Raw genomic sequence first — 14,827 nt, forward strand, 5'->3', positions numbered from 1 at the left:
TAGCCTCAGCAATCTGCCCAGAGCCTGAGCCAGCCTTTCCACAACTCAACGCTCGAGTGCTGAAGGGACAGAACAGAGAGCAGGAGACTGAAAGTCGTGGCTCTCTGCTCAGAGTGGATGGAAGAACTGAGCAGCCAGTGGTGTTTGATTGTTCAGTTCTCACTGCAGAGCCAGTGCGGGGACAGATGCAGCATTGAATCAACCTAGGTGCATTATTTTTTTTTTTTTTTTTTTTTTAAATATAAGGCACCACCTAAGACTACGGAAGTAGGAACACAAAAGTTAACAAAACCTATGAAAACACCCACCTTATGTCTATATCTATTACTCTTCCAATCCAATTTACAGTGCTGAATACAAATGAATGCTGCTGTTCCCTTGTTGTCTTTGGACGCCATTCTGCTAATATACTATATACTCATCTAGTACTCATTTCCCCCCACACACACACCATAAAAAAAAATCATAAATAACCATATAGCAAAAAAAAAATACACTCACCAGCCACATTATTGGGTACACATTGCAAGTACCAAGAAAATACCCCCCCCACACCATTACACCGCCACCAAGAACCACTGATACAAGGCAGGATGGATCTATGCCTGCGTATTGTTTACATCAAATTTTGACCCTACCATCAGAATGCCGCAGCGAGTCTACTCATTCTCCTTTGCCCTCAACAAGGCATTTTCATCCACCCAGCTGCTTCTCACTCGCTATTTTCTTTTTGAAACATTCTCTGTAAACCCTAGAGATGGTTGTGCATGAAAATCTCAATAGATTGCCCGTGCCATGTTCAAAGTCTTCCTCATGCTGATGCTCAGTTTCAAGTGGTCTTCACCACATCTAGATGCCTAAATGCATTGAGTTGCTGCTATGTGATTGGCTGAGTAGAAATTTGTTACCAAGCAACTGAACAGATGTCTAATAAAATGGCCAGTGAATGTATATTAAAAGTCCTAATCTTCCAGTGCCCTGCACCCAATACTATATCAAAGTCCACCACTACAGTGTTTCATAACATTCCTCCCATCACTTGGGTCCTGTGAAATTCTCATAGCCTCCCTATGCTCATACACTCAGCAGAGAATAGTGATCCCCTACTGTATAGCATACTCGTCAGCATCGCTTGTGGATATCAACTCTTTCAGGTTCTTCACTGGTCCTCCTGTGTTCTTATCCTGGGACCTCCTCAGTTTCCAACACCAGCCAACTTAACACACAGATCACTTCTACCCTTGGGCGGGTGAGAGGAGAATTGGGAGAAAGGGACACTTCAGTTATAAGCACATGGTTGCAGAAGAGTATACAGAGAATGTAAGGCTTAATGGAGCTGACCAGTTGGAAACAGTCCTGTCCCAACACAATCTTTGCAAAAGGGTTAGAGGGAACCTGAGCACTTCAAAAGCAGTGGTATTGAACCAGGTTAGGCACTCTTTGATGCAAAAAGCTGAGAGTTTAAGGACTACCCACTAGAGGCAAATTTGAGTTACTAAAGATGAAAGCTCAAGAGGTAAGATAATGCTCTACTGACTACCATCATCCAATCATGAGCAAACAAAATATATGTATATTTATTTGTTTGTTTCACATTCCCTAAGCTCTAGGGAAAATCCCCTTGCAACAGCCTTTATCAAAATCAACTGAAGCATTAGCATGACAGTCAGGCAGAATCCAGCAGCTCACATATTTTGGGACAAACGGTACCTCATTACAAATAAGCAAGCTAATGCTATAGAGGGGGGGGGGGGAATGACATGGGATATTACTCATCTCAAATCCCTTTCTCTGAGTTCAAGAATAATGAACAGCTTCAAGAGAACACCACTAGGCAGAGGTTTTTTTTTTTTTGTTTTTTTTTTTTTTAAAACTAAATTGGTAGTCCTTGTAGCCAAAACATGCATCTGAAGATTCTCAAACATCTACTCTGTAAACCTTAGTAAAAGGTGTGCACAGGAGACCAGGTAGCTGCCTTGCAAGCTTGATACGGACACTTGATGGCAGCAGGGACAAGAGGCATCCAAAAAGCATGGGACTTAATAAAAAAAAAAAAAAAAAAAAAAAAAAAGGGAGGATGCTTTGGACATTTCAAATATTTGTAAATAAAAATAGGCAGGGTAAGGAAAAAACCTTAGCGAAGTGCACCAGCTTGTAAGGATCCAAACAGACGGCCCTATTCATTTTTAGGAGTTTCCTGCCCAAAAGGTAATAAGTATGGAAACCAGCACCTTATTGTGCATAGCATCAGTAGCAAAGAATTCATCTTATCTATAAGAGGGATCACCGAGCTATAGTCCAGCTCAGAATAATCTGAGGAAGGCCCCCCCCAGTCGAAAAGGCAGGAGGGGGAAGTACTAGACACATGCAACCCAGACTTGGATAGCAGAAGACCTGCAGGGCCAACCACCTCAGGGAGTACCTGAACCCATCACCATGCCAGAGGGAGGCAGGGGGGAAAAGAGAAAAAAAAAAAAAAAGGGGGGGGGGGTAACTTCTACTCGCTTGGTCCAGAGGAGGTAGCAGGTAACATTCCTGAGCCAAACCACCTCTCACCTAGTTGATGGGGCTGTCGGCCAGGGAAGCACTGTGACACAGAAGCCAGGTGCCTGGTCATGTGTGTCGCCCATGGGGTGACTACTCCATCTAGATTATCCAACCTGTCACCCAGCCCAGTTATTGATTAAAATTTCTTCACAGGAAAAGAAAAAAACATGTAACCAAACACAACCCAGCAGGGAACTAGGTCTTTACTCCTACACTAGGCAGAAGAAACTGAGCTGCCTGTAGAAGAAAGGGGACTCCAGTTAGGATGCCCACAGGCAGTGGTGTTTTTTTTCTGCCTAGTGTCCTACTGTGGAGGGTGGAACTATAACCCTACAAGCAAGAATAACAAAGCTGTGCCCTTCAATGAATGTGTTAAAAAAAAAAAAAAAAAAAAAAAAAAGCTACCTTCAAATTTACACCAACCTTCAAAACATCCATTATAAATCAAATAGCTGTTTAACTCACAGAAATGCAGAAAATTTAAGTAAACAGAACTTTGGTTTGTGAATTAATCAATGACTGGATTTGAGTGCATTAAATATATCCCTTTAAAGAAATTGCAGGGAGTTTTCCCACTTGGGTACATATTATACACATACAAAGCCTTGACCTAGACACCCCTGCTGAGCGTTATGAGCCCAGGGACCGGGATTGTTTGTTCTCCCTGCAATTGAGCTTATGTATAGGACTGATTTTCCATGCCTAGATGGAGATGATCTTGGTAAAGATAAAACAGCTTCCTCATGCCAGAACTGCCTGCTGATAAATTCTGAACACCCAAGCAGCAGAAGAGGGTTAGACAGCAAAAATCCATATAATAAAGTAGAAAGAGCTCCTTGCACTACAGCTCTCCCTCCAGCAAGTAGAGCACCACACATCATGGCAATGGCATTACAGAATCTCACAGGACAGCTTTACCACCTAATAGATCAATAAAATTATAATTTTTTCACTTCCTGTTTTGGCTACAGAACCGGAAGTGAAGGCAAATGTCCCCAATGGGACACAGGTGGCAAAAAATAAACTGCCAGGCATTATAATCCTCCCTTACTCTATCCAAAAATGGTAAAAAATTTTGGCTATAGTTTTACCTTAAAAAAAAAAAAAAAAGGATTGGTGAATTAATATATTTCTATATTGGGCACTTTAAGGTTTGTTGCACTTAATGCACATACGCACTTTAAATTTGAGGGTTTTATTTATGTTCCATTTATTGATGAAATTAGAATTTTTTTTTATGAGGCAGTAGCATTGTCATTTACAACCAACTATATAGGAGGTGCTTTTTATACCATTTACATAGGAGCCACACCAAGTATTTGAGAGTCCCCTTTTTAGCTTTCTGTGGCACAGTCCAAATTTTTGCTTTTCCATAACAAAATCTCAGTAGCAGCGCTTTAGATTTTATACTGCAGATATGAAGCCATGGGGATGGTGGCATAGGTGTGCCTAAACAGAGGAAATGCACTGCCATGTTTCATAAAACACTAAAAGAGAATATGGTGCATTTTTCAGGGTACTATTTAGGAAAACATTCAATACTTTATCTAGATGTAATTATTCTCTAAAAGATAGCCACTTCACTTTGAGTTCAGTTCCATTTAAAAAGAATGCATCTTGTCCCCAAGATGCGACTGCGCAATAGAGGTATAGAAGCACACTCACAAGGTTACATATCTGCTCTCTGACTTACTGAAGGTGTTCAACATGTCCACTCTCCAAAGCAAATCTGTAATTTGCTTAGTAAATGTGTAGAAGCCACGTAAAAAATTTACTTTCCAAATAAGCTGCAAGGAAAAAAAAACAAAAAACTATTTTTGCATATACCTGACTGAATGATTGAAGTCACCAGGAGATACATTGGGGATACCTTTAGTTGCCATTGTACTCTTGTTGGATGTCCAATGCATGCTTGTGCCTTTAGAACGAAAGTTACCTACAGGTAAACCCACCATTAAATCACCATGGCTTGGCCATTCAAGTACCTGGAGCCCACAAACCCAGAAGCAAGACCAGGTGAAGATAGAAGCCTTTTCAGAAGTGACAGCATGCTGCTGGAGGACTTTGTTTTAAGGCAAGTCTTTCAAAGTGTGTTCGTATGCAATACATACTAGCACATTCTCAAATTGCAGGGTGAAGATTTGTTTTCCTGCGATTTACTACCGCTTTAATTTATCCACGACTATATGTGCGCCAGACTGGAGACTCTCAAAACTATAGGAGTTAGGACCACAGTATACAGAAGAGCCTTGGCGAGGCACTGTGCCTTTCACACACATTTGCAAATATGTGCAACTAAAACCTCTTTAAACGCAAACTGTTACAAAGGGCCAATTTGGTTTGGTTGCAGGACTGAAGTCAGCAAAGCTACATCTCATTCACTAAGCAAAGCGAAGCGAATAAACAATTCACTGCACATGCTCTGCAAAGTGTGGGTAAACCACCCACTAACATCTACACAAGTCACCTCACTGTAAGGTCACACTAAGCATTTCAAATTATTCAAAAACTACAAACTGTCCTGCCAAATCACAAAAGAATTCTGTATATGATTTAATTCTGAAACATTGTTTGACCATTTATAAATACACAGTTTTAAAAAAAGATCAGACCAGTACAGTTTTCTTAAAAATACAATTAAAAAGTAAGAAAATATAATACAGCAACAAAAAGGAAATGTTAGGTCATTTATGGTGATTCCTGATGTTTGTGAAAGCAGCATATGAAATATTTGCTCAGATTTCAGGGTTTACAATTCGGTGTTAAAAAAAAAAAAATAAAAAATAATAATTTGTCTGCTAAATCTATGTACAGGTTTTTCAAGTTAACATTTGCACAATGCAGTGCTCAAAAGTATAGGAGGAGTGTCTCTAGGGTATTTTTATATCCATTTCTGAATTTGCATTTTATTCAGTGGCACAGCTTCTGATGTATTTTACAAATTAAAACACTTTAATATTAAATAAGACATTACCAACATAAAAGGTCTACAGTAGAACAGTACTGGAAGTCTTTTTTGACTGCAGGCAGTTGTACACATTTTTGTTGTTCCACATTCTGGCTGTTCTCAGACAAAGTTAATGCACTGGAGACTATACTGACAGAAAGCAGTATGCATTTTTCCATTTCAAATACAAACCAATTGGGCTGATGTAATGTAGTCCAAGCAACTGAAACTCAGAGTGAACCTAATTTTACAAAAACTTTGAGGCAACAAAAACGCAATTGGTTACTAAAGACTACATTAAACGAGCACCTATGATGAATTTATAACCTGATATTCAAAACACAGAAGTACAAAAACCACTATCAAAAGCAATATGACTAAAATACAGTACCTTTCCATTTTGTACATAAAAATTTAAGTAAAACTACAGAATAAAACTGTTTACATCTTTTCCCCCATCCTATAACAAAAGAACTCATTTTACATACATATTTACAAAATATGACAACTAAAACAGAATCTTATACCCAAATCTTAATTTCTAAGGTGTTAAAAATGTACAAGATCTGGTTGTCTGAAAAACCAAGTAAGGCACATGTAGACAATATTTAAAGCGAAACATTGTAACGCAAAAAAACTAGTCACTTATTCAGTGTCATACATGGCCCCAATAGGAGCAAGTTAACAAAATGTACAAAATAGTTTAATTCATTAAGGAACAAGTTTGTGTTTTTTTTTTTTACCTGACAAATTCTATCATTTCAATACTGAAAGTATATTAGAGGGAGATTAACCTTTAAAAATATTAGTTGCTCAAAATGTTCCATCATTAGTCTAGTTTGGTTAAAACTTGCACTGTCATTTGAGGTGTTAAAAAGCTTCTCTGATGGAACAATGCTAGGTGGACAACCAAGAAATCGGACTGCCAGTTTAGAGAGAACTGGCCATGAGGATTTCTTCAAATTCCAGTAAGTGAGTGGATCACAGTTATGCTCAAGTACTTCTTCTTCTAAGTATGCCAACACAATATCTTCAGGCAATTTCTCTTTTAAATTCTTGGACTTTTTAATGTTGGCCATGAGTGACCAAATATTGTCCTCTTTGTGGTTAGGAGAATGTTTATTACACCCATTAAGAACAGGAGCATCATCTGAGGTAGAATTAAGTATTTCCAGTTCCCTGATTAATCCTAGTTTGTACTCCTCGGCTTCCTCCTCAGCAAATAAGGATGCTTTGTACCGAGGATCTAAGAGTGTTGCAAATACATATCTTGGATCATGAAGTGTGGAGGACAGGCGACAAACCATAGCCTCCTTAAGTGATTTTAGCATGGTGTCTATCCCCATTGTCTCCTCGAACAACATTTCAATCTTTCGGTTAAGTATATGAATCATTGGAATTACCTGACTTAAAGTAGCTGTGTGCATGCTCATTTCTTTACTGGCAGCTTCAAAGGGTTTTAGTGCATGACACACAGACTGCATAACCTCCCATTGGTCACAGCTTATCAATTCCCGGAAGTTGCATTCGATTGACATCTCATCAATTGCCCTTTTTTGTTCAATTAACCGTTCCAACATATGAAAAGAAGTATTCCATTTTGATGGTACATCTTGAATCAGTGGATGCTGAGGTAATCCATACTCTCTTTGGAGTTCTGCTAGCTTCTCCTTTGCTCTTGTTGATCTGTGAACACGCTCACAAATTTTTCTTGCAATGCTAAGCAGATTTTGAACCATTCTTTGACTCTTAATGGCCTCATTTACGATAAGATCAACAGTGTGGCCAAAACACTCGACACTTGACCGTTCATTTTCATTCAATGTTTTCCCTATGCTATGATTATCAGTAACAGTGATGCCTATCTGAAGCCCAAATGAGGTAATCCAGGACTCCCACAAGTATTCTAGATGTTTTTGAACACTGACACCATTATAATCACAGTCAATCTGGGAAACATGCAGAAGTGCAGAACAGTGGTAGTCTTCATTGTGTGGCTTAAAAGAGGAATCGAAGGTAACCCAGTGAGCAGTAAGTGTTAAGTATTCCCGTGTCTGACTGCTCATCCAGATTCCTGCTGTAAAATGTATCATACCACTCTCAGCTTCTTTTAGGTGGGACACAATTATGTGTTTCACATTTTCATACATATCAGGAATAGCTGTCCTAGAAAAATAAGAAGAGGGTGGCAATGAATATTGAGGTTGAAGGTATTCAAGAAGTCTGTTGAAACCAACATTATCCACAAACGAGTATGGTTGAAGATCAAGTGCAATCATTTCGGCTACAAGACTTGTGATTTTTTTGGCAACAGGATGAGAGTCACTAAATTTATCATTGGTTTCATCAAAAGAGGAGACTGATAAACCAGAATTTACTGGCAAATGTACATCAGCAGATGGTGAGGCTTCTGAAACACCATTGGTATGTAACACATTGCTGTGAAATCTCTGCAAGTGTCTCAAAAGACAACTGGTGCCTAAATTGGTTGGTTTCTTCCCTCTGCTTATGGTGCGTCCACAGTGCATACATATTACTTTAGTTGAATCTGCAGAACAAATTGAAAAGTGATTCCACAGTTTTGAGGTCTTCTTACTATTTGAGGGAAAAACAACCTGATTATCATGAACTGCAACAGTTGACAAATCTGTCATTTTTGAGGATGAGCATTCTGCAGATGCTAATGTAGCATATGGAGAATTAGCTAGACTGACGTCAAAACTTTTTTGGTTTAAAACGATTTCTGGATGCCGCCTATAAAGATGTCTCATTAAACAGCTAGTTCCGAAATCTCCATTCTTACCTCTGCTAATCGTGCAGTTACAATACCTACACACAGCTTTTAAATTATCATTTGGGGATAAGGTAAAGTGAAGCCAAACTTCAGATTTTAACCTTTTCATTGCTTTTTTGTTTTGCTGAGGGACGACAGGTGTTTCATATCCTGGTGAGCTATGACTAGGCTTTCTTTTTCCAGAACAGAAAGCTTCACCCACATTTTCTGAAGAATGCAGGACTTGTGTTCCGTCATCAATAATTAAGTCACCATTAGAAGTACAGTACTGCAAATCTTCTGATCCCCTATCAGGAGATGGAGGTACAGAAATGGGGTCTTTTCCCATTTTCCCTGGAGATGCAGCAGCAGAAGCAACCTCTCCATCTGCAGGTAAAAGAGATGGCAAGAGAGTAGGAGGAACAGAATAAGGAGGTGGCAAACTCGTGCCTCCACTATTTTCTTGCAAAACTATAGAACGGTGAGCCCGCCACATATGTCTTATTAAGCAACTAGTGCCCAAATCTTTTCCATTCTTGCCCCTGCTAAATTCGTTCATGCAGTGGATGCAAACAGCTTTTGAGTTATCCAGTGGAGACAAATAAAAGTGTTTCCAGACAGCAGATCTTCTTCTAGAGCCAGAGGAGTTTTTGGGATTTGAAACCGGTTTCTCTGTTGTATTTTCTGCACTTTCATCAGACTGGCTGTTTGGTAGAGCAGAGGGAGAAGCAGAAACATCTTCCTTACCATTTTTTTCAGATATTGACAAGTCTGAAGAAATTTCATCTGAAGAAATAACGGATGAAGGCTCATCCACAACCTTTTCTGGAGAAATCTTTGTTGCAGGTTTCCTCACTTTTGTATGTGTGATAGTGTCCACATTATCTGGAGGCTGCAGAGGTAGAACTAATGTGGGAGGAGAATATGACATACCAGATGAATTTCCATTTTCAGAGGCAAGTACTCTAGGGTGTGCCCTTCTTACATGTCTCATGAGACAACTTGTACTGAGGTCTTTTTCATTTTTGCCCCGACTAAATTCTTTCATACAGTACATGCATATAGCTTTGGTACTGTCTCGTGGAGAAATGAAAAAATGGTTCCAAGCTGGGGACTTTTTTCGATTGCTGATATTTTTATTGGTAAGTATGCTTTGTGTAACAGCTTCCATAGCTGCATCATAGAGTGTTGTAGTATACTGTGAAAACAGAATTCCATAATCTTCCTCGTTTTCAGTAGATAAAGTCTGTGAGGTATCAGGGCAATGTTGTTCTTTGTCTTCTTGTTCATCACCACTTTCACCTTGTTTTATTTCCTTTGCTTCAATTTTTATTTGTGCATGGCTGACATCACCATGTATTTCATCATCTTGTTCAACTTTTACCGTGCTTGTTTCCATTTTGTTAAAGAAACCCCTTAGTTAAACTTAAATCTGAAGATTGGTCATTTAAAAGACAGACCTCTCTCTTCACATACAATGGGATCTTTTGTTTTGTTTATCAATGTCATCAGAAGAAAGTCAATTTGGTCAACATGAACATCCTTTTAGCCAATGGGTGATTTACAAGATGGAGTTCCTTTACATGAAGAGCACTGCTGTCATCTGGAGCGTTTCCAGGCTTCACAAACAAAAAAAAAAAAAAAAACACATTAGCCTTCATTTTACCATAAATTGCACTGTATAAACCCACCCAGCACCAATTATTTTATTATTTTTACGAGTGAAGACCTGTGAGTTAAGAGATACAGAATATCTAGACCTAATTGCTAACAACCTTCACAAAATGCTGGCACTTGTCTATTTCTGGCTTCAAACACAGAGTCACTCACCCAGATCATCTATCCAGCATTTTAATGCAAATCACAACAGCAACAATGTGCAAATGGTCTTTTACAAGGCCATGTGCATGGATAATTCACATTAAGAATGTGCAATTGTATGTGGTTTTCTTTGCAACCATCTACATCACTACAGTTTCCTGCAATGACTAGAAAGTCACTAGGAGGACAACAGTTACCAAATTGGGAACACACCATTTGAAACACTGACTGCTACAGTCATATAGCGCACACAGTGTGGGTTTTCCTCCCACTATATGTCCACATCCAAGCAAATCATGTACATCTATGAACAAAATATAGTCATGGACTTTGTGAGGACATATAGAAGAGAAACTGGGTACCATAAAACAGCTTTAATATGTACCATAAACCATTACACAGCATTAAAAATTACTCTCCACATAGGGGCTCACAAGATGCAAAGAGTCTGATTACAGTTCAGATGCGTTCCGGAGATCCTTCTTCAGAACATGTGACAGAATCAGTACACTGGAACCCATTTGTAATCTTTAATAGAGTAATATCAGCCAGTAGGGTAGACTGGAAATTCATAGCATGTGCATGTTGCCCATAGGGGTGCAAATGAGTAGACTAAGATTAAGCCACTGCCTCTTGGGTGGGAAATTCTGGTACATTCAGTAAACAACCAATGATCTTTTATACATAACCTAAAAATAGAAGGGCCAGCTTGCCAATGGGGAAACCTTCCAGACCCAAATGCAAGTAAATCACCCTAAAGGAAGCATGGTACCCAAAGTAGTCAAGGCACATATTCCAAAGAGGGTGCTCTTGATATGCATCTTAGAAACACACTCACTTCACATCAATCCAACCTGTGAACTGAGTTTGTTCACTCACATTGGGTTGGTATGGTTACCCATTGGGTACTCAGTCCTATTTTAAGATTATGTGTACAAGATCGTCGGCTGTTTATTGCTTGTACCCAAAATTCCCAGCTGAGGGGCAGTGGCTTCACCTTGACGTACCCATTTTCACCTCTATGGGCAACATACACGCTGTGAATTCCAGTCTACCCTACTGGCTATCACTATTAAAAGATAAAGAGTGGGTTCCAGTGTATGGATTCTGCCACATGTGCTCTTGAAGAAGGATTCCCGAAACCCGTTGAGCCCACATATGAATTGGAATCAGAATCTTTGCATGTTGTGCATGTGTGGAGAGTAATTTTAATGTTGTGTAATAGATTTTTAATGGTAGATAAAGTTGTTTTATGGTACTCAGTTTCTTTTCTATATGTCCAACAAAGTCCATCACTACATATTCTGTTCATAGTTGTAGAGTACCAGATAGTATTGAGTTGTGCAAGAGCAATGTTTTGGCAACCTGGCTACCACACAGGCAAATATGAACTTGCTTCCTTCCTATAAAATATTGCTGTTTTGATATTTTTTCCCAGCAGAGCTCATGGCTCTACTGACTTCATGCTGTATTCTTAGTAATGCAAAACAGACAATTTCCCATCTAAGGAAAGTTATGTAACTCTTCTCTGGGGTTGTTCTATTTCCAGCCTAATTTTCCCTCTCTCCCACCTGCTTTTATCAGCAATTTGTTTTACTAAATGCAACTGACGAAAAAGAATGAAGAACACAGGGCAGGACTGAGAGGGGCATATTTTCTGTAATGCCCTGTCCTTTATGCAAATTTAGGAGCTTAATAACATACTGAGAGGAAGGTGTGTAAAGTCTATGACCACTGAGTTGTGCAATCAGCAAATGATCACAGAGAATCCCAGGTCTTTATGGGTATGACCATTTTAATTTAGAAGGCTCACAATGGATTATTTGCTTCTGTCTTTGAAGGAATTCTCTGCAGTGACAATTTTGTCCAACAATTCAAACCTTGTTAGGTATACATGGCAGATGGATATAGGTATACACCTAGTGACTGAAAATAAAAACAATCTTGGAGAGCAGAAGAAGAAAACAAGATTGCTGCATTTGATAGTCCTCGAAAGACTTGCACAGTTTAACTGGTTAGACACAGTGTTCCTCTTGAATCAGCACAGAACTGGTAAGCCAGTAGCTCAAATAACTAGGCAGTTTGAGCTCTTGCAACAAAGGCTGATCAACAAATGTCCTTTTCACAAAGCAAGGACAAGTTTCAATCCGTATAGCAAATTTGCAGAATTTCTTAGCAGTGAAACCAGATTTTTCAATATTTTATACAGAATCGTAAATATAATTACAGTGATGATTAAAGCTAAAAGTAAATATGATCCTAATTTTATTATCCTAATTTTATTGCACAGTTACATTGGTCCAGCTTGGACCAATGTAAGCATGCATCTCTGATATCCGAGGGATCACTGTGCAAAGTGACAGTTACATTGGTCCAGCTTGGACCAATGTAAGCATGCATCTCTGATATCTGAGGGATCACTGTGCAAAGTGACAATCACTGTCGTATTCTATGCTATGTAAAAGGCAGCAATGCTAAACAAATGACCCAGTAATCAAGATGTGGTTGGGCAGCTGCCTGGCAAAGGACCTGGAAGATATCTCAAGTCACATCTATAGTCACAACTTCAGTGGTCCCTAAGGTATGAAAAGGATCAAGGTAAGTATGCAATAAAGATCATCCCTAGATTTCAGATTAAAGACAAAATTTTCTAAATGTTCTCATGAGTAAAAGGTAGCCAAAAAAATAAATAGAACAAATGAAAGTATGCATCAGCCATACAGGGAACAGTTTAGCTATAGAGTTCTTCTTACACAGAAAACCTAAATAACACATGCTTACAAATCTGCCATTGCTCATCAATTACAGTACCCAATTATAGAAAGTAATGGTCAACCACAAACTTCAGTCTAGGTACAGGCACAATAAGATGATCAGATACCTGAAGCAAACTTTTCCAAAGGCATATCTTCTACCACCTTGAACACTTTTGTACAATGTCCAAATGCATCACCTAGGTGGGAAGAGAGGAAAAAAAAAAAAAAAAGTCAGAATTTACATAGTTATAGTCACCATATAAAATACTGGCAAACAGGTTATATCAATCAATACAATTCCCCAAACAAGTATACTTGTTTTTAACCACCTCCTGCCTGGCCTATAATATGGGCAGGTGGGAGCACCATTATCCAGGGCGGATGTGATGATGTCCTTCCACTTGCACGCCTCGTGAGCGCCTTAGGGTCTGTGCAGTGGTGTGATCTGTGATTCACTGTGTTCATTGGACACAGTGGAAGACAGATTGTTGTGCCAGACCAGCCCTGGTACCAAATGATCGCTGTTAACAATCACAGCCATCATGTAAATTGTACATATTAGCTTTTGTTTATAGCCATTCACTGTGTATTATTGTGCACTTTGTGACTGGTCACAGCGATCACATGCTACAGGGCCAAACTGTAGCAGACATGTACCATGTGATATATGTGGCCAATCACAGCTATCACAATAGTACACAGTAGCAAAATTAATGTAGGTCATTCAGGACTTTTTTTACACTATGATTGCTATTAATAATATTTATGATCACCTCCCTGGAGGGGGCAGGGGCGTGGAAATGTAAAATGGAAATGTAAAGAAAAAAAAAAAACTACTTGTCCAGGGACTAAATTGGTGCCCCAATCTATTTGTCCCCCATGACAATCTACTTGTCCAGATAAAAAAAACAAAAAAACCAAACTATTTAAATCGGAGGTGATATTAGGAATGTCTGGGGCTTTTAAAAACAAAAGGGGCTTTATGGCGACTTAACCGCTTGATGTTTTTAACATTGCACTGTTTATCTCCTCCTCCCCCTCTCCAGCCCCGCACCCAGGGAGGGGAGAGACCTTGTAGTATAATGAGCACCGATTGGCTGCTCCTCAGGAAAGGGTGGGTCAGGGCTTATCCTTTATCCCTTTCGCTGCCAGAGCCCTTCTTGCAAGTTTAAAAAATCCTTTTAGGCCTGAAGATTACATAAAACACTCTAACATATTTTCTGAAAGCTGAGACCCTAGAGAATAAAATAGTGGTAGTTCCATTTTTTATGTTGCATGATATTACCGCAAAATTGCAGTAAAAATGTTAATTTTAGGGCACAAAAAAAAAAAAAAAAACAAATTACCCTATTTTTGTAAAATATAAAAGATGAGGTTGCACTGAGTAAATAGATATCAAACCTTAAATTTGTGCGTGCTCGTGAAATGGCGACGATCTTCAGTACCCTATATTTTCAACAGGTCAACACTTTTAAAGCTCCTTATAGTTCATCAGTTATGGAGGAGGTCTGGTGCTAGAATTATTGTTCTCATTCTGGCGTGCACGGCGATATGTGACATATGTATCGCAATCGACGTGTTCATGCATAGGCATCCCAGCGCTTGCTTTTACTTTTGTACGTGCGTATATGTGGGGGGGCCTCAAATTTTTTTATTTTTTGCGTGTGTGGGGGGAAATGGTATGTGCTTAGGTGTAACTTCATCATAATGCCACTTCCAGGTCAGGACAAGAATGGGAGGGAAGTGAACTGTGTGGAGGCAAATCAGGCAGTAGCGCTGCCACCCGAATGCTTCCACTTGACAGGGCTATAAGTATATAAAAAAAAAAAAAAAGCCTACCTGCACGATGCCCAGAACTACATGTCCTGGACGTCAGGCGATAGGAATCAAACATTCCTGGGGGGTGAGTGTCCGGTATTGAAGTGGTTACAGTATATGTAGACCTAGTCTGCTAATGTAATTTCAACCTTTTTAAATCTTCAA

The 14,827-nt window shown here is 39.2% G+C and overlaps 1 protein-coding gene across 1 annotated transcript in view; it reads right to left on the reverse strand.

Moving 5' to 3' along the window:
- Window positions 1-5,087: 5,087 nt before the first annotated feature.
- ZBED4 (zinc finger BED-type containing 4) overlaps window positions 5,088-14,827 on the reverse strand; it is a 28,134-nt gene continuing 18,394 nt past the window's right edge. The window contains exons 2-3 of the mRNA XM_089684724.1: window positions 12,970-13,041; window positions 5,088-9,886 (exon numbers count right to left, since the gene is read on the reverse strand). Coding sequence (XP_089540850.1) covers window positions 6,256-9,666 — 3,411 coding nt within the window. The 5' untranslated portion in view covers window positions 9,667-9,886; window positions 12,970-13,041 and the 3' untranslated portion in view covers window positions 5,088-6,255. The remainder of the gene's footprint in view (window positions 9,887-12,969; window positions 13,042-14,827) is intronic.

The sequence above is a fragment of the Staurois parvus genome, unplaced genomic scaffold (genome assembly GCF_062004578.1).
Source record: "Staurois parvus isolate SC_StPar_1 unplaced genomic scaffold, SC_StPar_1.0 ptg000019l, whole genome shotgun sequence".
In the NCBI taxonomy this organism is placed as follows: domain Eukaryota; kingdom Metazoa; phylum Chordata; class Amphibia; order Anura; family Ranidae; genus Staurois; species Staurois parvus.